Source organism: Ochotona princeps, chromosome 13 (genome assembly GCF_030435755.1).
Source record: "Ochotona princeps isolate mOchPri1 chromosome 13, mOchPri1.hap1, whole genome shotgun sequence".
NCBI classification, from domain to species: Eukaryota; Metazoa; Chordata; class Mammalia; order Lagomorpha; family Ochotonidae; genus Ochotona; species Ochotona princeps.
The window spans coordinates 1,884,363-1,907,783 of NC_080844.1; the positions used below are offsets into that span (position 1 = coordinate 1,884,363).

Genomic DNA, 23,421 nt, shown 5'->3' on the forward strand with positions numbered 1-23,421 from the left:
GCCAAATAACTGGGAATTTAAGAAAAATACTTAAATAATGTCTATACTGTGTACCATCTAGGAGGAAGAAATCATTGTGAAAAACACATAAGAATCTAAAAAACATTTCATTGAGCTTATGCAGTGTCAAAGTAGAGATAATAATTATCTTAACACAAATACAGTATAGTTAAAGCTAGAATTGGACATGTAGTTGCTAGGCATTCAACAAATAAAGGTAAATTTTGATTTATTTGAAAGTAAGGAGAATTAAGACTCAGGTGTTTTAAAGAGCTTCTCATGAGCACAGACAGAAAATACATTCCTCTACACAAAAAGTATAAGAGGAAGAAATTTCAATACAGGGAAAACTTGGATAAGACAGACATATAGGTTTTGACTGTGATACAGTGAAAATAAATGATGTACTTGTAAAGTTATTCATAATGTATCACATTGAAAATTCTGCACACTTGAATATTTCCCAACTGATATCTTTTTGACTTACTTTATCAACACTTGAAATGTCTGGCACATATTGATTACTTTTTTCAGAATGTCAACTATTCTTTTATCAGAAATAATAAACACCAAAGGACTGACTGTGGCATAGATGCTTCCCAAAAGACACTGGACATGCGATATAGCTTGGTCATATTTCCACAATATGTATAAGAAGGATGTGATGATGATATCGACACAGTACATAATCACAAACAAGCTCACAATCAGTAGGACAGTACAGGTAGCCCTTTTTGCTGGGGAGGTTCTTGGGGAAATGCTCATGCTGTGAAGGTACTCAGACTTCCTCTGATGGTTACATAAGAAAATCACCATGTACATGCTGGAGAGAAGCATCATTCCTACAAAGAAGACATTCTGGGACAAGTTAAGCATGCGATATAGTGCCCTGACAATGGAATTAATTGAAGCGAGGGAGCAGTACTTACTGACATTGAGGAGATTGGTCCTGTTGGAATGAGCTACAGTGTAGATGATCATGTTGCTATTGGAACACAGGCTGAAGCAACAAATACAGAAGAAAGCAACGGCAATATGTTTTGTGAGTTTATGTTTAAATGTTGACAAGTAGAAGGAGCTGGGACTGATGGTGATGACCTGAACAATACTCAGCAGACAGGTGATGGAGATGGAGAGACCCCTAGACATTCTACTCACACAAAGCATAACTTTACAACTTAAATCATTTGGAAATCCCAGGGATTTGAATATGTCTGCAGATGAAATATCTAGAGTGGTAAGTAGCAACACTAAATGGACAAAAGCCAGCTGACAAGTGATCATGTCTGTTGGTCTAGGTCTATGCATTTGATGGATTGTGAAGATGTGGAAGACAAGGAGGAAGGTATTGGCTAAGATACCAATGCAAGCTTGGAAAAAATACACATTTTTCAGTGATGACATTCCTGGATATTTTGCTCATGACAGCATATTTGAAGATATTTCAACTACCTGTGAAACAAAACACAGTCCACATATTACCGTATATACCTCTGTTAATATGAAACTCATGCAAAATCATTCTTTTTATTTTACCCACTACTTTAATAAACTCTGAATGTTTACTAAAATTATTTATACTAAAACTTCCATATTACTTATTCTATAACATGAAAATCTGTCAGTATATATTATTTTTCAAGCTTTTAAAGAACCCCCTGTTAAGGTATTTCAACATGAATTCTTCAACAAAACAATACAATTTTAATTTGGTTTCCCAAATATTTTGAAATTGGTTCTCTGTAAATACACACATACATGCATATACATACCAAATATATATATATGTATCCCTTTTTGCTACATATTTTTGTATATAATGTTATACATGCATATATAAACACATGTGCACCAATGGACTTGGTACATGGAGCCTGACAATGACACACATGGACTACTGACTGATGGTCAATAGCAAAAGTTTATTAAAAGCATCAGACTTTTAAAGGAAGCTTTTCCCTTAGGCATCCATGAGGGGGCTTGAGCCATTTGCATTTCAACAGTAAGGTTTCCCAATGCTCTAGCACATGCTTCATCTGAACCTGTGAATCAAAAGACATCCCCTTCATTCATCTCCATATCACCTGCTCCTGGGCCTTGTAGAGGAACTGCTGCAAGCCTCTTTCTCTCTCTCTCTCCATATATATATATATATGACACACATACACACATATATATATGACACACACACACATATGTATATGACACACATATATATGTGTACATATATATATGTGAAAAGACTCAAATTCAGAAATAAACCACAGAAATAGAAAATCTTTTTGCAACCACACACCACGCCATGTGGTAATGTAGGAATCATTGAATTTTTGATTAAATGGATGCTCAACATTCTCCAGAGCTTAATCTAGTAAAGCAAAAAGAATTGTGTATCACCTTTGAGCTCACTAAATGATTGACTATTTCCACATCTGAATGATCATGATCAACTCATTTAGTAACACACTTAAGGAAGAAATAATCTATTACAATAATTATTTGTAAATATGGAACAGTATTGCAATATTCATATATTATCAGTCATTCAGTAAAGCAATTTAATGACAAAATGGTGACCAGATAAGAATATCAACATTTTCTTGGCCCACCACAACAATTTTTGCCTGATGTTCTCATAAGTTTTATCACATTTATAGGGAGAAGCATTTGAGACATATGACAACATTTACAACACTAAAACATACCAAGAACTTTTGATGAACAATGTGTGTGAGGAGGTTGATAGTGCTGATTGACAAAATTGAGTCAGTTGGCAGAATCAACCAATAAAAATTGTTTCCACTATAATAAGTTTGATTTAAAGATATTTTTTAATAAAATGGACAAATTTTAGAAGAGTGAAGAGAATAAGGATCTAACAGCATTGATTATCTGCAATGCAATGACCTGTTCTTTGGAAATGTTGCATAATGCAGAAAAATGAAAAATGCAGCATTAATTATGAGCATATGCAAAATGTGCAAATTGTGTTTACAGAACCATTGAGAGAAAGAAAAGGAAAACATAGGTAGCAAAAATTCAGTGTAAAATAGGAGACAAAAACGCAGCAAAATAAGTTAGTAGGAAATCATAATTTGTGAGTTTTCAAAGAAAGTGCTGCATAGAATTGTAATACCAACAGAATCATGTATATACACGAAAGAGAAATGAAAGTGCACTTTTAAGGTTTCCCACATGCTAGCCTATAAACCACTAAAACAGGAAGGTTATAGCCAGAGCAACCTGTCAAGTACTGACTTTAGAACAGACACTACACATGATCTTAGCCAAAAGGCCGAGAAGCGATAAGTACTGACTTTTGAAAAAGGTAAATAAAATTGTGCCCTCTGCTCCAAATTCCCTGTTCAAGAACACTGAGTAGAAGTTAAATGAACTTTGCCATTGTTATGCAATATCACCAAAATATACTGAGTCAGTTCAGATGTGTTACATCTAATTAAAGAAAATTGAAATCAATGAAGAAGTTAGATTTAAAAATGCTGCAATAAATGATAGCATTTGCAATTGCAATTCAAGTCAGCAAAAATATAAAACTATGATCCTGCAAACCTATACACTGTTGTGCTTCTGTAATTCATGAAATTACAGAATTCATTAATCTAAGATTCATATCATGAGTGGAAAATTTTCTTAACTCTATACCCAAAGATAGACTGCTTCATCCCAGAAGCCACAGACACTCACCCAGTTAAGCCTCTGCTGGACTCCATAGTGAAATAAATCCTCAACATGTGTTTATTGTGAGGAGACGGTACCACCTCATCTCCTTACAGGGCAATTATTCCCACTTCACTTATAGAAGCAATACAATTTTGGCCTGTCATCTTTAGAAGAATATCCACTTGAGGGATAAGGTGAACTTTCCTGGTCTCTGGGAGACATCAATGGAAAGCATCTGGGTGCCACTCTTCTTACCTGTGGGCTCATTTCTCTGAGGCAGGCCTGCTTGGACAGGTTGTCTGTTCTCAGGCCTTGTTAACAAACAAGAGGAAAACAATAAGCTTAGCTTCATGACAAGTTCAGGCCACAGCTGGTTTCTCAAGAGAGCCCCACAGTCCAGGGGACTCATGATGACATCCCACCTTATTCTTCTGTGTGGATCTCAGGGAAAAAATAAGCACCTGTAAATCAGGAAATGGTCCCCTCTCCTACTCCTCCCTACGAAGAGAGATTTTTATTCAGTAAAAACACCCCTGTCCCAGTGCATTTGCATTGGTAGCAGAATTCAGGCTGCATTTCCTCCTCTCCAGGGTGTAATGCAGTTCCCTGGGACAGAAAGTGTAGATTCTGTGTCAACAGCTTACAGGATAAAGTTCAAATGGCTTATTAAAGATGCCACACCCACTCTCCTGTCTTGTGCCCCATCACCCTCAGCCTTCTCTGCAAGTTTCACTGAGAGTCACTTTGTTTCACACACTCAGAAGTAAAGAATTAGCCTACCAGCCACCTCACTTTCTTACTTGCCAAAGATTGAATCTTACATGAGCGGAAAAGCTACATCTTTGATCCCCTTTATAAATCCAACACCTCCTGATTCTAAAGTGGTGATGCGATCTTCTTCCAAGCATATCCTCACCTGCACACTGACAGTCTCTTGACTACGTTCTGGTCAGCCTTTCATGTATCATCTTTAACTCATTTTTGCACAGTTACCAATTGGAACTTTGTGAGGACCTACCTTCCCAGTCATATATGAATGTTGTTTTTTGAAATGGAGGCTTCTGCGAAACTAGATATGCTAGGTTTGCCTTTTCAGAATAAAAGCACAGAGATGTTGCTGTCCTTCATTTTAATTATTCAGTTTAACTGATTAGTATATCTTCACTAGACAATGTATGTTTTTATTGAAATACATTTCTTTATGTATGTATGTGTAAATGAACATTCATTGAGAAGCAGAAGTTCATGGAGAAAGATAGAATTTCTATGTATTTGTTTCCTACCACAGAAGACTGGTGGCTCAGTCTGAGTTTGCATGATGCTGTGACCAAGGAAATTCATCCACATGGCTTCCATGGGTAGCAAGAAATGAGCTGAATATTGCTGTAGCTGTTACATTCCAGTGATTATGTTAACCAGAAGCAGAAATCAGAATCATACACCAGACTCTCTAAGACCAGTACTTTAATATAGGATGTCAGGATTTTAACACTAGGCCAAAAATGATACCATCACCACTAAAAAGCTCTTCTCTATGCAAAATAGAAATCCATAATATATTATTCAGTGTGATCAAATGCAGTCAATTAGTCACCAAAATGTGTGCTTTGAGTCTAACTGAAATGCTATGTCCTGTAATCAACATTTTACAATTGCAAATTTCTACCTATACTGTGTAACAAATTATTTAAAAATTGTCATGTCTTTATTGAATGAACAATATAGGCATTTGAGGATGGCTGAGAAAATCCTCACAGATTTGCCATTTCACATTTTTTTAAAAGATTTATTCATTTTATTACAGCCAGATATACAGAGAGGAGGAGAGACAGAGAGGAAGATCTTCCACCTGATGATTCACTCCCCAAGTGAGCCACAACTGCCGGTGCGCTCTGATCCGAAGCAGGGAACCTGGAACCTCTTCCGGGTCTTCCACGGGGGTGAAGGGTCCCAATGCATTGGGCCATCCTCAACTGCTTTCCCAGGCCACAAGCAGGGAGCTGGATGGGAAGTGGAGCTGCCAGGATTAGAACCGGCGGCCATATGGGATCCCGGGGCTTTCAAGGCGAGGACTTTAGCCTCTAGGCCACACCGCTGGGCTCCCATTTCATGTTATTATTAAAAGCAAGAACATTAATATCTGGAAATCCCTGCACTACTGCTGGATCCAAAACAAAATCTGCTAGACAAGATACACTCAGGGATCAGAGTTGGAAATGAAATTAGTTAAAATGTCTCAACAAAATAAACATCATTAATCACATTGGAAGAGGTGTCTGGGATGGAAAATTTAAGAAAGCATAACAGAGGTAAAACCATTCAGTCAGCAATGAAAAGCATTGATTTGTGTCTGTTTCCTTTACTGTTTTGTCCCTAATACCCAAAAGAGTACCTGGTACATAGTAGGACAGCAGAATTTTGTGGCAAATTATTTAGTGTGTATACAATGCTTAGGGAATAGTGACAAATTACTGTAAAGCATTATACACTAATATCTGCCTAAGGAATTTACATGTATTTTAGTCTTTTCCTAAGTAATTTGCCCATACTTTTCTTTCTTGGGTTTCAGAACATCTCCACATTACTCCCAAAAGATATTTCTCTGGTTGTATTGTAACATGGCAGGGAACTGGAAATGGATGTGGTCATGTACTGAAGCAAACCATGTGAGGTCATCCTGTCATATAATAGTATGCTGCTGTGAGAACAACTCATTCCCAAAGATGGCCATCACTAAGGCCAAGGATAGAAATCCGCAAAACACCACCACCCAATATGAAGTTCTGCCTCTAAGACTCTTCACCAAAAGACTGTCAACCCCTAGAATTAAGCATCCATCACATAAACTGGCTAGCATATTCTCAAATTGAATTCCAAACCTATTCCTACATCACTGTACATAGTACATTAAACTCATCTCTGGGTATATATCCTAATTTATTTTAAAAAGTAACTATGCATTTAGTAGAACATTATTTACAGCATTACAAGGTGAATTCAAGTCCTTCGAAATTGAATGATTAAGAAAGCATTGTGTATCAACACACTAGGAAATTGTGAAGCTTTAAATAAAAGGAAGTTTTGTCATTGAACAAATGATGGAACTAGGAAACGCTATAGTGGTTGAGATAAGTCAAACACAGAAAGAAATATACTGTGAATTCAGCTGACAAATATAAGGGGAAGAGTCAATGATCAAGACAAATTTTAAATCAAAATCAAAATCAAAACCAAAGCAAGGAATCCAGGAGGAAAAAAAATCAATCTTTTGCATGAAAATCGAAATAAAAAAAAATGGAGGATTTACACAGTGCTATTAGATTTGGCTTGTGTCAGTTATAAAGAAGAACCCCGTGCCATAACATGGTAGTAAAAGTCCTAGCCTTGTACTTGCCAGCATCCCATATGGGCCATGGGTGCCAGTTGGTTCTAAATGTGGTGGCCCTGCTTCCCATCCAGCTCCCTGCTTGTGGCCTGGGAAAGCAGTTAAGAATAGATCAAATTCTTGGGACCCTTTACCCCCATGGGAGACCTGGAAGAAGCTCCTGTTTCCTTGCTTCAGTTCACCTCAGCTTGGGCCTTTGAGGTCTCTTGGGAAGTGCATCAACTAATGAATACCTTCCTTTCTTATTCCCCACCTCTCTGTATATCTGACTTTCCAATAAAAACAAATAAATAATTTAATATGCCACACAAGTAGACAAATACAGTAGTAAAAGAAATGTTCACTAACTTCCTGAAATTCATCAACAAAACATTGTTAGCCTGTCATTTGGTGTTTATTAAATATTCTTTTCTTTTACATTTTTTTTCCTTTTTAAACCTTCTATTATATTTTTAATATTATAATACAATTCCGTAGGTTCGGGGATTTCACTAACCAAATTTCCAAATTCCATCTCCCCACAATGTTTTTTTTTCTTATTTTTAGCTTTTTTTTTTACATTTTATTGTTATTATTATCTTTCTATGATACAGTCCCATAGGCTCCTGTCATTTCCCTTATCCCAGGCCCAATTCCCTCCCCCCACCTAGTTCCTCTACATAATTACTAAAATACAGTTCTTCATACACAGTCATATGTCCATCATTGTGGGCATGGACAATGGCAGAGAGTCCAACATGCTATTGTCAAGATATAGTGAACAGTTTCTTTGTAAGTCCATCTTTGTCTGGAAGTGGAAATGCATACTGCATTGTATCCTCACATCTGGATGTTAGTCTCCATTTCACAGCTACTGTACATCCCCTCAAATGAAAAGTCATAATACAAAATCAACAATAAAAAAGAAAAATAGAAATTTACAATGCCATGATGTTAAATGACATGTTACTAGATACGACAGTCTCCATTACACAGCTATTATACATCCCCTTAAATGAAAAGCCACAAAACAAAATCAACATCAGGGAGAAAAAATAAATTAACAACACCATGAAGTTAAATGACGAACATGTAGCTGAAGAAATGAAAATCAAGAACCTTCTTGCAGAAAATGATGCTACTTTATGATATATGTGTCATTGACTCATTTAATCAGAAGAAAGTGTTTTGAAGAGATGAAACTAACAGAAAACGTCGAATCCCATGTGATACAGTTTCTGCTGCTTTTTGTTGGTGAAATGAGTCTCCTGTTGGCAACAAATAGTTGGGATTTGGTTTTTAATCCAGTCTACTAATCTATGACATTTGATTGAGCTTAAGCCATTTACATTCAAGGTTAATATATATGGGTGTTACTTTGGTCCTATTCTTTTAGGAATGGGTTGTTCATTGGTTTATTCTTCTGCTGTCATTTTATTGAGGTATTCTTCCCATTTGCCTTTGGTTTTGTTTGGTGCTATTCCTCTTCTTTGTCAAGAGAACATCTTGACGTATCATTGGTAGGGCAGGTTTGGAAGATGCAACTTCTTGTAACTTTTCTTAATTCTTGAAGACTTTTATTTTCATTTTCGAAGGCAAAGAAAGCTTTGCTGGATATGTTATCCTAGGCTGACAATTTTTTTTTCTCCTAGAATCTGGAATATGTCACTCCATTCTCTTCTGGCCTGTAGAGTTTCCTGTGAGAGATCTCCTGTGAGTTTAATTGGCATTGCTCGATATGTCGATCAATTTTTTTTTTAACGTGCACATTGAAGGATGTTTTCCTCATGTTCAATTGAAGAGAGCTTGATGACCATGCGTTGTGGTTAGCATCACTTTTGATCAGGACTGTTGGGAGTTCTGTGCCCCTCCTGGATCTTGTTTCCCAATTCTTTCTCCAGATTAGGGAAATTTTCCTTTATAATTTCATTAAGACATATTTGTAAAACCAGTTTCTCTTTCTGCACCTTTAGGGACTCCCATAACTCTTACATTAAACTCTCAACAGTGTCTTTTAATTCTTGAATAATTTTTTATTTTTTTGGCCTGATCTGGCTCTGCTTCCAGCTCTTTGTTTGCTTCCTCCTGATGACAGGAATTATCTTCCAATTCTGAGATTCTTTCTTCTGCTTGCTTCATTCTATTTTGGAGACTCTCCACTGTTCTTTTAATTTGCTCTACTGTGTACTTAATTTCTGATATATCAGCCTTGATTTGCTTTATTGCTTCCTTAAATTCTTTGAACTCTTGCATGAACTTCTCATTGTTGATCAGATTTTTTAAAATGAGTCTTATGGATTCTGTGTCCCCTAATTCTCGATGTCTTCCTCAGTTAGCTCTGAGGTTGGCATAGGGTTTTACTCCTTTGTAGGGGAGTTTCCAGTAATATTCATTGTGCCTTTGTCTCTTCTTTTGCTCTTGGTCATTGTACTTCTACCTAGCAGAGTCTTCTCCTTGGGGCAGGTTTCTAAGCTCTGTCACCCACAGATCTACAATGCGATTTTACTTGTTGCAGTTGGTACACAACTCTTTGCTTGCAGCCGCTCGTGCCAGTCCTAGACTGTCACGACTCCTAGATCATAAAGTAGCATCATTTTCTGCAAGAAGGTTCTTGATTTTCATTTCTTCAGCTACATGTTCGTCATTTAACTTCATGGTGTTGTTAATTTATTTTTTCTCCCTGATGTTGATTTTGTTTTGTGGCTTTTCGTTTAAGGGGATGTATAATAGCTGTGTAATGAAGACTGTCATATCTAGTAACATGTCATTTAACTTCATGGCATTGTAAATTTCTATTTTTCTTTTTTATTGTTGATTTTGTATTATGACTTTTCATTTGAGGGGATGTACAGTAGCTGTGAAATGGAGACTAACATCCAGATGTGAGGATACAATGCAGTATGCATTTCCACTTCCAGACAAAGATGGACTTACAAAGAAACTGTTCACTATATCTTGACAATAGCATGTTGGACTCTCTGCCATTGTCTATGCCCACAATGATGGACATATGACTGTGTATGAAGAACTGTATTTTAGTAATTATGTAGAGGAACTAGGTGGGGGGAGGGAATTGGGCCTGGGATAAGGGAAATGACAGGAGCCTATGGGACTGTATCATAGGATGATAATAATTACAATAAAATGTTTTACAAATGAAAAAAAGAACAAAAATAAGTGAAATCTGCATGTGAGAAGGGGATCTGTAATCTTATATTTGCAGCAGCACAATCTGCAATGCAAAGACACAGAAAGAATCCAGATGTGTGTCCAAGGGAGAGTGGTTAAAGAAACTGTGGAACATCTGCTCCATGGAATATTATTCAGGTATTAAGAAGAATGAAATTATTCTATTTGCAACCAGGGCGTTCCAACTAGAGACCATTGTGCTTAGTGAAATGAGTCAATCACAAAAGAACAGATACCGTATATTCTCTATAAATAAGGAAACCAACATGGAAAGTGTAGCTCCAATCGTCCAATCCATACTGATTTTTGATGCTTGCTTTTTTGGCTGTATCCCATGTGTTTTGATGCTTTTTATTTCAACTTGGTTCATTTGAAATAATCTCTTTTCCCTAGTCAAATTCATCATGGGCTCATGAATTATACAAAGGCATCATTTTTTTCCAAGAGACTTCTGTGTTTTCTTTTTGTGACTCACGTGTAAGTTACTCAGTGGCACGTTTTTCTCATGGTGCTGTAGTTTGTTGCTGTTGTTGTTACTGTTGCTATGGCTATACTAACTCACACAGGTTGTTGATCTTTTTTCATGGCTTCTCACTAATAGTAAAGTATAGTGAGGGATACTGTGGTCTATCATATACAGACACAGGAGTGTAATGGAACATGCATTCCTGCATCCAGTCAAAAGATGGATTCCCAATGAAACGATTGGACATGTGAAGACAATGTGATACTGGACTGTCTGACATTTTCTGTACCTAAAATGTTGGGGTACTCTCAAATAAGAAGCTGATAAAATATTGATTCTTTAGAAAGGCCTACACTATTGTAACAAAATGGGGAAAATATGACTAGGTTAAAGAGTTGGGGTGGGGAGAATCACAGTCTATTCAAAATTTTATCACAAAATTCAAAATTCAAAATAAAAATATAATAAAGTGCAAAAAGAGAAAGTGTTCTGTATATATTGGATTTCCACCCGCCATTTATATTTTGTCTGCTACGAATTGGATTTGCACCTGCCATTTAGGATATGTCTGCTACAAGTTGTTTTTCCACCTGCTGTTTACAATGTACATGCTACATGTTGGATTTCCTTCTGCTGTCTACAAAACTTCTGCTACTTATTGGGTTTCCACGTGCAGTTTAGGCAGTGCAGGCTACCAGTTGGATGTCCATCTGTTGTTTACCCTGTACTCTGCGTGTTGGATTTCCACCTACTGTTTATGATGTGTAAGCTATGTGCTTGATTTGATCCTGCTTTATATAGAACTTCATATCCATGTAAGATTTCCACCTCCAGTTTAGGGTGTGTCTGCTACCAGTTGGATTTGCACCTGCCATATTGAATGTGTCTCTTCCATGTTGGATTTCCTCCTGCTGTATAAAAAGTTTCAACTACATATTGGGTTTCTGCCTTCAGCTTAGCAAGTGTGTGCTACCAGTTGGATTTGCACCTCTCGTGACGATGTTCCTGCTACGTGCTGGATTTGCACCTGCCAGTTACAATGTATCTGCTACGTGTTAGATTCCACCTGCAATTTAGGGTGTGCACACTACCAGTTGGATTTCCATCTGCCATTTACAATAGGTCTGCTAGGTGTTGGATTTCCACCTACCGTTTACCAAGTGCTTGCTACGTGTTGTACTTCCACGTACTATTTATACTGTGTCTGCATCGTGTTGGATTTCACCCCTGCGTTTTCATGGAGTATGCTACCAGTTGGATTTCCACTGCCATTTCAGATGTGTATGCTATGTGACTGCTTTCCTCCTGCTGTATGCAACATTTCCTCTCCCTGTTGGTTTTCCACCTGCAGTTGAGCATATGTCTGCTACCAAATGTTTTTCCCATCTACCGTCTACAATGTGTCTGTTCCATGTAGGATTTCTTCCTGCTGTCTGCAATGTGTCGCCTATGTGTTGGATTTCTGCCTGTTCTTGACAATGTGATTCCTATGGGTTGGATTTGCTCCACTGTGTGCAAAGTTCCTCTCCATGTTGGATTTCCACTTGCAGTTTAGTATGTATGAAGGTTACAAGTTGGATTTCCACCTGCCATGTTCTGTGTGTCAACAGTGATTGATATCCCCAATTGATGATATCAACATTTAGCAAAGAATGACTGAACTTAATTTTATTTTTTGGCAAATGATACAATACTTGCCATGATGATAATACCACAGTGTTATTACTTCAATATGTAGTACTGAAGGCAACTACTAATTGATTTAAACCAGGAACAAAATTTTAAATCATTTGCAACCCCAATAATGTTTCTAGAGGGAACAAATTCATAAAAATAAAGAAGTTGGAAAGGTCTGGGGTCAAGAGGGATTGACATTTTGTGTGTGATGCATAAAGTTTTAACTAGAGAAATTTAAAAATTCTGTAGATGGGTGGTGCTGTTTATTACAAAACAATGTTAACTGATGGTAACCAATGTGATGACTCAACAGCCTAGTCCTCTGTCTGCAGTGCCAGCGTCCCCTGTGGATTCAAGCACTGGCTGAAGCCAGGATCCAGGAGTTTCTTCAGGTGGTGCCAAGTAAGTTCAGGGTCCCAAGTCTATGGACCATTTCCTTGTGCTTTCTCAGGCTACAAGCAGGGAGCTGGATGGGAAGTGGAGCAGCCAGGACACAAGAAAGCACCCATACATGATCCTGGAACTTGATTCAAATAGCCTTCATCATGAATTGTTTAGTAAATGTCTTCATTTATTGTGTCTTTAGGATCATTCTGCATAAAAATTTTCTTTCATTTTTTGGGTAACTCTTACCAGGGATGACATAGGGACAAAAGGCTGAGCCATTACTTGGCAATTCTGGCATCCTGCTACCAGAGCAGCCAAATACAGTATGAGTCACTGTGTTGCTGATGCAACTTTCTGATAATGCACTGAGAATGGCAGTGAATGATGTCAGCGTGTGGGCCCTTGATACCTACAAGGGAGACCCAAATGAAGATCTTTGCCAATGTCTTTGACCTCGCCAAGCCTGGAACATTGGGGCCATTGTGGAAGTAAGCTGGTGACTAGAGGGTCCTTTTGTCCTTCCCACTGTAATTAGTGCTTGCATACTCAATATTAATTATGTGGGCACAGTGCAGTAACCTAGTAACTAAAATCATACCTTTGAGCATGCCAAGAGCCGATATGGGCACTGGTTCTCATCCCAGCAGCCCAACTTCCCATTCAGGTCTCTGCTTGTGGCCTGGAAAGGGAGTTGAGGACAGCACAAGACCTTGGAGCCCTGTAGCCATGTGTGAGATCCAGAAGAGGCTCCTGGCTTCAGTTGGCACAACTCTAGCCATTGCGGCACATGGGGAGTTAACAATCAGACAGAAGATCGTCCTCTTGCTCCTCCTCCACTCTGTATATCTGACTACGCAATATATAAATCTTGAAAAAAATTTTTACAAAGAGTGATTTGCTTAAAAGGCAGAATTGCAGAAAAAAGAAGGAAAGAAGACAGAGAGAACTCCTCCCTTTCGTGATTCAGTTCCCATATGGCCACAATGTTCAGGTAAGGCTAGACAACAACCAGTACGCCTAGAATTCCGTCTAGATCCTCCACCTGATTACAAAGGTCCAAGAAACTGTGATGTTTTATGCTGCTTTCCAGGCACGTTATTGGGAAATGGATCAAAAGTTTACCACCTGAGATTGCAACTGGTGCTCATATGACATGCTGGCAATATAGGCTTTTCCACAACACTTGACAGAAATTTTTTAAATATACATATCCTTGTAATCAAAAGTCAAGGTTATCTTGCCTATTGAACTTTCTGCTTTACATGATATATAAGGAAATTACCCTGTGTTGGGCCTAGCACCACAGCCTAGTGACTAATGTCCTCACCTTGCATGTGCTGGGATTACACATGGGCACTGGTTCATGTTCCAGCTGCTCCACTTCCCATCAAGTTCCCTGCCTATGGTCTGAGAAAGCAGTGGAGGACACTCCAAAGGCTTGGAAACTTGTAACCACATGGCAGACACAGAGGAAACTCCTGACTCCCGGCTTCGGATTGCATCCACTCCGGCCATTGTAGCCTCTAGGGGAGTGAACCAGAGGATAGAATATATCTCTCTGTCTGCCCTTCTTTCTATAAAATCCACCTTTCCAATGATAATAAATAAATCTTTATAAAAACAGTTACCCAGTGTTTTGCAAATTCCACTACTGGAGCAATAACCTTGAAACTAGATCCAAGAATAATTGCAATGCTTTACTTACAACCTGAAAGAGCGACAGGAAAGGACAGAGATTGTCTACCATCGATATGCCTCTGAATGTGCCAGACTGAGCCCAGGATCCATTTTCTCTTGCATCTCCCATGTGGAGAGAGGTACTCTGACAACAGCAGATATTTCTTAGATGCCTCAGCAGGAAACAGATTGGAAGCAGAATGGTCAGGACTTGAACCAGGAGCTTTGGTTTGGATGCAAGTATTCCAAATGGTGGATTAATTTACTCATCCACAACCCAACACATCTTACACTGTCTTATTCGTTCATTTAATATTAAACTTGGATCAATGTATCTCAGTTAAAATAAACAACACTAAAACCAAGATGGGAGTTTAGCTTAGCAGTTGAGACACATTGTATCCTATACTGCACCTCCTGGTTCTGTGGGCTGTGGAGCTGATTTACATTGCTTTAGCTGAGCACTCAGGAATCAGGTCTAAGGCAGTAGCACCTGGCCTTTGCAGACTCATTGGCGTCCTATTGTCCTGTTAATGGACTTGGGGGGAAGAGGAGATAATATGTAACAAAGAGGCTTAGGAGCAGGCCGCTCCCAGCACTTCTACCACCACCATGGTCTCCATGTGTCGGTGCTTTTCTTTTTTTTTTTTTTTTTTAATCATTTATCATTTAACTTCAGTAATTACATTGTATTATGTGACACAATTACATAGATACTTGGGTTCTCCCCACCCCTCCCCAAACCCTCCCACCATGGTGGATTCCTCCACCTAGTTGCATAACCACAGCTCAAGTTCAGTTGAGATTCCCCCATTGCAAGCGTATACCAAACATAGAGTCCAGCATCTTATTGTCCCGTCAAGTTCAACGGCTTCTTAGGTATACCCTCTCTGGTCTGAAGACAGAGCCAGCAGAGTATCATCCCAGTCAATTGAAAGCTCCAACATACCATCAGCAAAAATTTACATCATTATGGAATTAATTGACATAGTAATGAGTAACCAATATGTTAAAAGTAAATGCAAGTTCCCAGTCACCTTCTGTGACCACCTCAACTATACTTCAATTTTAGTTTATACACAACATATAACATTCAAAACATAACACGTTATACATAACATCATATCATCTTAAATTAAGGCAAACATGTGGTATTTAACCTTTTGGGATTGGCTCATTTTCCTTAGCATTATGGTTTTCAGTTTGGCCCATTTGGCCACAAAGAACTGCATTTTGTTTTTTTTAATAGCTGAGTAGTATTCCATGGAGTAGATGAACCATAGCTTTCTTATCCAATCCTCTGTTGATGGGCATTTTGGTTGCTTCCATGTTTTTGCAATTACTGATTGTGCTGCTATGAGCATAGGAGTGCATGTTGGTTTCTCATAAAACAAGTGTTCTGGATATATTCCTAGGAGTGCTATTGCTGGATCATACGTGGTACTGGCACAAAGATAGAGAGGAAGATCAATGGAGCAGAATAGAAACACCAGAAGGAAACCCACACAGATACAGCCAAATAATCTTTGACAAAAAGACAAACGACAATCCAGGCAAATGGGAAGGTTTGTTCAATAAATGCTGTTGGGACAACTGGTTGATAGCCTGCAGAAACAAAAAAATAGATCCACATCTCTCACCATACACTAAGATCAGATCTAAATGGATAACAGGTCTAAACCTACATCCAGAAACCTTCAAACTTTTGGAAGAAAATGTTGGAAACACACTGCAACACTTAGGGGTAGGCCCTCACTTCCTAAAAAAGACTCCAAATGCAGTAGAAATCAAGACCAAAATAAACAATTGGGACCTCATCAAACTAAGAAGCTTCTGTACAGCTAGAGAAACAATCAACAAAGTAAAAAGGCAACCCACAGAATGGGAGAAGATCTTCGCACACGACATAGGTGATAGAGGGCTAATCTCCAGAATATACAAAGAATTACAAAACAACCAAAATGTCAAAACAAACAAGCCACTCAAGAAATGGGCACGGGAAATGGGCAAACACTTCACAAAGGAACAAACCCAAATGGCAAATAAACATATGAAAAAATGCTCAAGTTCCCTGGCAATAAGGGAAATCCAAATTAAAACATCAATGAGGTACCACCTAACTCCAGTAAGACTAGCCCACATGAATAAAAGCACCAACAACACTTGTTGGCGAGGTTGCGGGGAAAAGGGATCCCTACTCCACTGCTGGTGGGGCTGCAGGCTGGTACAGCCTCTATGGAAATCAGTATGGAGAATATTCAAACAACTCATATTCAACATACCGTATGTGTCGGTGCTTTTCACTTGGACATTCGCCGCGCCTACTATGCCGGCTCAGCGGAAGAATTCTAATCTGTCCAGACATTTTTGCTATTGTGAGACTGGCTTTTTACACAATGTGAGCTTGGAGGTTAATGTCAATAATAATGTCTTACAAAAGGGCCTTCTATTATTCCTACTGTTTTGGCTGTCCCCATTGACCTTATGCTAATCAAGGGACCTGTGTTTAGGGTTTCATCCTTTCCTTAATCTTTAGGTTCTCCTTTTCTTTGTGATACAAGATTATGTTGTAGGATAAGGATTGTAGCAGGAATTTCTGTTGTTTTTGGATAAAGCAGATGGCATGGTTGTCCTTAGAAACACCCACTTGACCATGACGTGGAAAGTCTGAGCCAGAGTTTAACTGATTCTGTATAAATAAAGCAGACAGCTTTATTGCCCTGTCCACTATCATCATGGAAATCTAGTGGTCCGTCTCTTTCTTTCTTTACCCCGACTCCACGCACACTTCGCGAGTTCTGAACCTCGGCTGGAGCTGGACTCCGGCACCTTGGGAAGCAGTGGTGATGACTTAAGTCACTGTGTTCCTGCCACTCACAAGTAAAACCTGAACTGAATTCCCAGCTCCCAGATTCAGCCCTTATCTATCCATGGCAATCATAGGAGCCTTCAAACGATCAGAGAATAGAGTTCTGTCTTTCTCAGTCTCTTCCACATTCTCTCCAATAAAGGAGGATTTAATCCTGGATTTCAGGTCATATGGAGAAAACAGAGCTTCAAATCTAATAGTGGTACAAACATTCAGTTTTCTTATTTCCATATGATCTAACAGAAAAACCTTTATTCAAAATGATAGTAGCAGGCCCGGTGGCATGGCCTAGCAGCCAAAGTCCTCGCCTTGAAAGCCCCGGGATCCTATATGGCCGCCGTTTCTAATCCCGGCAACTCCACTTCCCATCCAGCTCCCTGCTTGTGGCCTGGGAAAGCAGTTGAGGACAGCACAATGCATTGGGACCCTGCACCCACGTGGGAGACCTGGAAGAGGTTCCAGGTTCCCTGCTTCGGATCGGCACAGCATCGGCCCGTTGAGGCTCATTTGGGGAGTGAATCATCGGACGGAAGATCTTCCTCTCTGTCTCTCCTCCTGTCTGTATATCTGGCTGTAATAAAATAAATAAATCTTTAAAAAAATGATAATAGCAACAACAAATATAATGGTTGCAACCTTCAGTAGCTAAAAGGAATGGCAGAAATTATCCACAGGGAAGAATAAAAGAATTGGGAACTTTCAGTTATAAAATATCTGAACTTCAGGAAATAGTATTCTGTAAAATCAGATTTAGATTATTTGAAAATGCAGAGTATAGGGAAATTACCTGATCAAAAAACAAAAATGCATATCCTTGCTCTTAATAACAGAGCAAATGGACTCTTACAGGATGCTCAATTAAAATGAGAAGACAAGGCATCTGGCAGTGTGGTTCATTGACTGCTTGGAACACCCTCATCCAATGGGGGAGTGAATGTGCTGGTGTCTGGCTGTACACCCAATTCCAGCCTGCCACTAACTCATGTCCTGAGAGCAAGCAAGAACTGATTCAAGCACAGGGTTGCTTGACCCTGATACCTTGGGCAAACTTAGTTGTCAACCAGGCCCTATCACACTCTGGCAGGAATCTGATGAGTCCACCAGCAGATCACAATATCTGCCTTGTATAAATTTTTTTAAAAGTGCAAAAAATAGGGCCCGGCGGCGTGGCCTAGCGCCTTAAGTCCTCGCCTTGAAAGCTCCGGGATCCCATATGGCCGCCGGTTCTAATCCCGGCGGCTTCACTTCCCATCCAGCTCCTTGCTTGTTGCCTGGGAAAGCAGTCCTGCGTGGGAGACCCGGAAGAGGTTCCTGGTTCCTGGCATCGGATTGGCACGTACTGGCCCATTGCGGCTCACTTGGGGAGTGAAACATCGGACGGAAGATCTTCCTCTCTGTCTCTCCTCCTCTCTGTATATCCGGCTTTCCAATAACAATAAAATGTTTTTTTAGAAAAGTACAAAAAATATATAAAAATGTTAAAAAAGAGTTTCAAAACAAAAAACTAGCATTTATGTTAGGTGCAGCAGTTAACACTCCAGCACTTCTCGGCCTTTAAGATCAAATGCAGAGCCCAGCGTGGTAGCCCAGCAGCTAAAGTCCTCATCTTGAACACACTGGAATCCCTCATGAGTGCCAGTTCATATTCCAGCAGCCCTATTTCCCATCCAGCTCCCTGCATGTGGCCTGGAAAAGCTGTCATAGACAGCTTACGGCCTTGAGACATGCAACTGCTTGGGAGACCCAGAAGAAGATCCAGGCTCCAGGCTCCTGGCTTCAGATCCGCTGAGCTCTACACATTGTGGCCACTTGGGAAGTGAATCATGGCACAGAAGATCTGCCTCTCTGTCTCTCCTTCTCTCTGTAAGTCCAACTTTCCAATAAAAAAAATAATTAAAAAAATCTTATCAAAACATTAAGTGTAGCAGTTCACACACCAATTTGGATAAGCACATCCCATCTGTCAGTGTGAGCTGGGTCCAACCACCTCCCATCTGATTCAGCTCCCTGCTAATGCACCCCCTGCAGGCAACAGACACTGGCTCAGATCTTAGATCCCTGCCACAATGTGGAAAACCTGAATGGACTTCAAGGGTGCCATCTGCAAACTAGCCAAGACAGCTGATGCAGGCTTTGTGGAGTGAGACAGCAAGGGAAAGATATCTCCCTCTACATTCAAATAGATTAATAAGAGACTTTGTAAAAAAAGAATATAACAGAAAATTACAAATACTAAACATTCTTTAAGAAAAAAAAGATTTATTTCATTTTTGTTGGAAAGTCAGATATACAGAGAGGAGGAGAGACAGTGAGGAAGCTCTTCCATCTCTTGAATCACACCCAAACATCTGCAACTGACAGAGCTGAGCTGATCCATACCCAGGAGTCTCTTCTGGGTTTCCCATGCAGGTGCAGAGTCCCAAGGTTTTGGGGCTGTCCTCTGCTACCTTCTCAGGCCACAAGCAGGGAGCTGGATGGGAAGCAGGGCCGCTAGGACACCAACTGGTACCCATATGGGATCCCAGCACATGCAAGGCAAGGACTTAGCTACTAAGCTATTGTGCCAGGTCCAATACTATACATTCTAATCCAGCTATAACAATAATCATTTTGACACGAGCTGGTACCGATATGGGATCCCAGCACATGCAAAGTGAGAACTTAGCTACTAGGCTATTGTGCCAGGCCCAATACTATACATTCTAATCCAGCTATAACAATAATTATTTTAAAGATGTATTTGTTTTTCTAAGAAAGGTAAGTTTATAAAATGGAGTGAAAGAGAAAGATCTTCCATCCACTGATTCATTCCCCACATAGCAGCAATAGACAGAGTTGAGCCTATCTGAAGACAGGAGCTAGCAGCTTCCTCTGGGTCTCCCATGGGTGCAGCATCCCAAGGTCTTTCACCATCCTCTACTATTTAACCAGGCCACAGTCTAGAAGCTGGGGATGCACTCTGATGAAGTTTGTCAACCAACAGACCTGGAAAAGATTTTTATCAACCTGGAGCAATGAAGCCAAGGATGTCTTGGAGCTATAAAAATCACCCAAGCAACAGCTTTACAACACGCTTCTCCACACCCTGGTCTCTGAGGCGTCATCAAATGTCTCTTCCCTATCCCCACATGCAGAAGTGGCTTGACAGCAAGGAGAAGCCACCTCATCTTCCCTCCTGCAGACATAGGAGAAAAATAAAATTGAAGTAATTGTCCCACCTACCTTCCTTTATACTTGCACCCTCTTCCACCCTAAATGGAGACCCACAGAGTTGTGCATCTCTCTCAATTTTATAAGCAAACAATAAAAATAAGTTAAAAAAGAGAAGTTTCAATTCACTTGTTCACTCCCCACACAGCAGCAATTGCTGGGGCTGTACCAGCCAGAGTCAACAGCCCAGATTTTCTCACAGGTCTTCCATAGGTTCAGGAATCCAAGCATTTGGGCCACCTTCCAGTGTTCTCAAGCTTTGAACCAGCACCCACATAGTATGTTCACAAGGCTGGCAGCAGTTTAACCTTCTGTGCCATAGCACCAGCTAGAGACACCAATTTTAAGCAATCAAAATCACCACAAAGAACCAGGACTTGGTCACCTGTGAGGATGCAGAAAATACAGATGGCTAGAATTTTCTCCCTGAGATCACTGAATAAACTCTGATTCCACACAAGAAAATAAATTGTAACATTGAAATCATGGCATATAATTCCTACATGAACGGGCAATTCGTAAATAAAGGGCATTGATTTTCTTCACAAGGCTATGATGGAATGAGCTCAGACACTCAGCCTGCTTGTCCCAGTCTGCAAGGGGGCCCACACTCTGACATTCTTCCAGGCTCCCAGGCCTTGGGAATCATTTTAACTGAGATATAGCCCCGAAGGGCTCATTTCTGGGATCGGACATAGGAAAAATGAATCATACACAGACAGGAATTCTGGGAATTGTGCAATTTTTTTTTTCTTCTTCCAACAGCCTGGAATATTGCCTGCAGTGTCTTGGTTCTCAGCTGTGACCAATCCCTGGAATCCAGTGGAAAGCTGTGGTCTGTATGATTTTGTTGCTATATAATCTCTAACACCAAATGTGTGATCGTTGCTTTATACCAACTTTCTACTACCTACTGATTGCCAAGCAATTCAACTCTGACATCATCTAGAATTAGCAGAGGCCTCACATTCAGTATCTGGCCACACACACAGCTCCAGGCCGATGCTGGAGGACAACACATATTTGTTCTCCCTGATCCTCTGACCCCATGTCCAAGTTAGCTTGAAATTCAACCCAGGGCTGTCTCATTAACATAAGCTAACCAAGTGTCTGATTGAGATGTGTTATACAGAATACATATACAGTGAATCTCAATGGTCTCATAACCCCTTGGGCCAGCAAGTTGTTAGAAAATAAAATCACTGATCTTAGTGTATGGTGAGAGATGTGGATCTATCTTTTTGTTTCTGCAGGCTATTAACCAGTTGTCCCAACAGCATTTATTGAACAGACCTTCCCATTTGCCTGGATTGTCGTTTGTCTTTTTGTCAAAGATTATTTGGCTGTATCAGTGTGGGTTCCCTTCTGGTGTTTCTATTCTGCTCCATTGATCTTCCTCTCTATCTTTGTGCCAGTACCACGCTGTTTTGATAACCACTGCCCTATAGTATGTCCAGAGGTCTGGAACTATTTTGCCCCTTCTAACTTCCTATTCTTCAGGATGGTTCTAGCTATCCGTGGTATTTTGTGTTTCCAGATGAACCTTTGGATCATTGTTTCCACTTCCATGAAGAATGTTTTGGGCAATTTGATTGGGATTGTGTTGAATGTATATATTGCTTTTGGCAGTATAGACATTTTAATGATATTGATTTTACCTATCCAGGAGCATGGGATGTTACTCCATCTTTTAAGATCAGATCTAAATGGATAACAGATCAAAACCTACATCCAGAAACCTTCAAACTTTTGGAAGAAAATGTTGGAAACACACTGCAACACTTAGGGGTAGGCCCTCACTTCCTAAGAAAGACTCCAAATGCAGTAGAAATCAAGACCAAAATAAATAATTGGGACCTCATCAAACTAGGAAGCTTCTGTACAGCTAGAGAAACAATCAACAAAGTAAAAAGGCAACCCACAGAATGGGAGAAGATCTTCGCACACGACATAGGTGATAGAGGGCTGATCTCCAGAATATACAAAGAATTACAAAACAACCAAAATGTCAAAACAAACAAGCCACTCAAGAAATGGGCACGGGAAATGGGCAAACACTTCACAAAGGAACAAACCCAAATGGCAAATAAACATATGAAAAAATGCTCAAGTTCCCTGGCAATAAGGGAAATCCAAATTAAAACATCAATGAGGTACCACCTAACTCCAGTAAGACTAGCCCACATGAATAAAAGCACCAACAACACTTGTTGGCGAGGTTGCGGGGAAAAGGGATCCCTACTCCACTGCTGGTGGGGCTGCAGGCTGGTACAGCCTCTATGGAAATCAGTATGGAGAACATTCAAACAACTCAAATTCAACATACCGTATGATCCAGCAATAGCACTACTAGGAATATATCCAAAACAATTGTTTTATGAGAAACCAACATGCACTCCTATGCTCATAGCAGCACAATCAGTAATTGCAAAAACATGGAAGCAACCAAAATGCCCATCAGCAGAGGACTGGATAAGAAAGCTGTGGTTCATCTACTCCATGGAATACTACTCAGCTATTAAAAAAAACAAAATGCAGTTCTTTGTGGCCAAATGGGCCAAACTGGAAACCAGAATGCTAAGGAAAATGAGCCAATCCCAAAAGGTTAAATACCACATGTTTGCCTTAATTTAAGAGGATATGATGTTATGTATAACATGTTATGTTATGAATGTTATATGTTGTTTCTAAACTAAAATTGAAGTGTAGGTGAGGTGGTCACAGAAGGTGGCTGCGAACTCGCATTTACTTTTAACATATTGGTTACTCATTACTATGTCAATTAATTCCATAATGATGTAAATTTTTGCTGATGGTATGTTGGAGCTTTTATTTGATTGGGATGATACTCTTCTGGCTCTGTCTTCAGACCAGAGAGGGTATACCTAAGAAGCCGTTGAA

At 39.7% G+C, this 23,421-nt stretch overlaps 1 protein-coding gene and 1 non-coding gene across 2 annotated transcripts; both read right to left on the reverse strand.

Moving 5' to 3' along the window:
- Positions 1–483: 483 nt before the first annotated feature.
- LOC101527035 (putative vomeronasal receptor-like protein 4) lies at positions 484–1,404 on the reverse strand. Its single transcript, XM_004599680.3, has one exon. The coding sequence runs from the start codon at positions 1,402–1,404 to the stop codon at positions 484–486; it is 921 nt and encodes a 306-aa protein (XP_004599737.3).
- Positions 1,405–3,112: 1,708 nt separating this feature from the next.
- Positions 3,113–3,307, reverse strand: LOC131481807 (U2 spliceosomal RNA). The gene has a single exon (XR_009246577.1). It is a non-coding gene; the product is annotated as a U2 spliceosomal RNA (small nuclear RNA).
- Between the last annotated feature and the right edge of the window lie 20,114 nt (positions 3,308–23,421).

Coding starts and splice junctions, on each gene's coding strand:
- LOC101527035 (XM_004599680.3), bottom strand. CDS start 1,404: ATGTCATCACTGAAAAATGTGTATTTTTTCCAAGCTTGCATTGGTATC.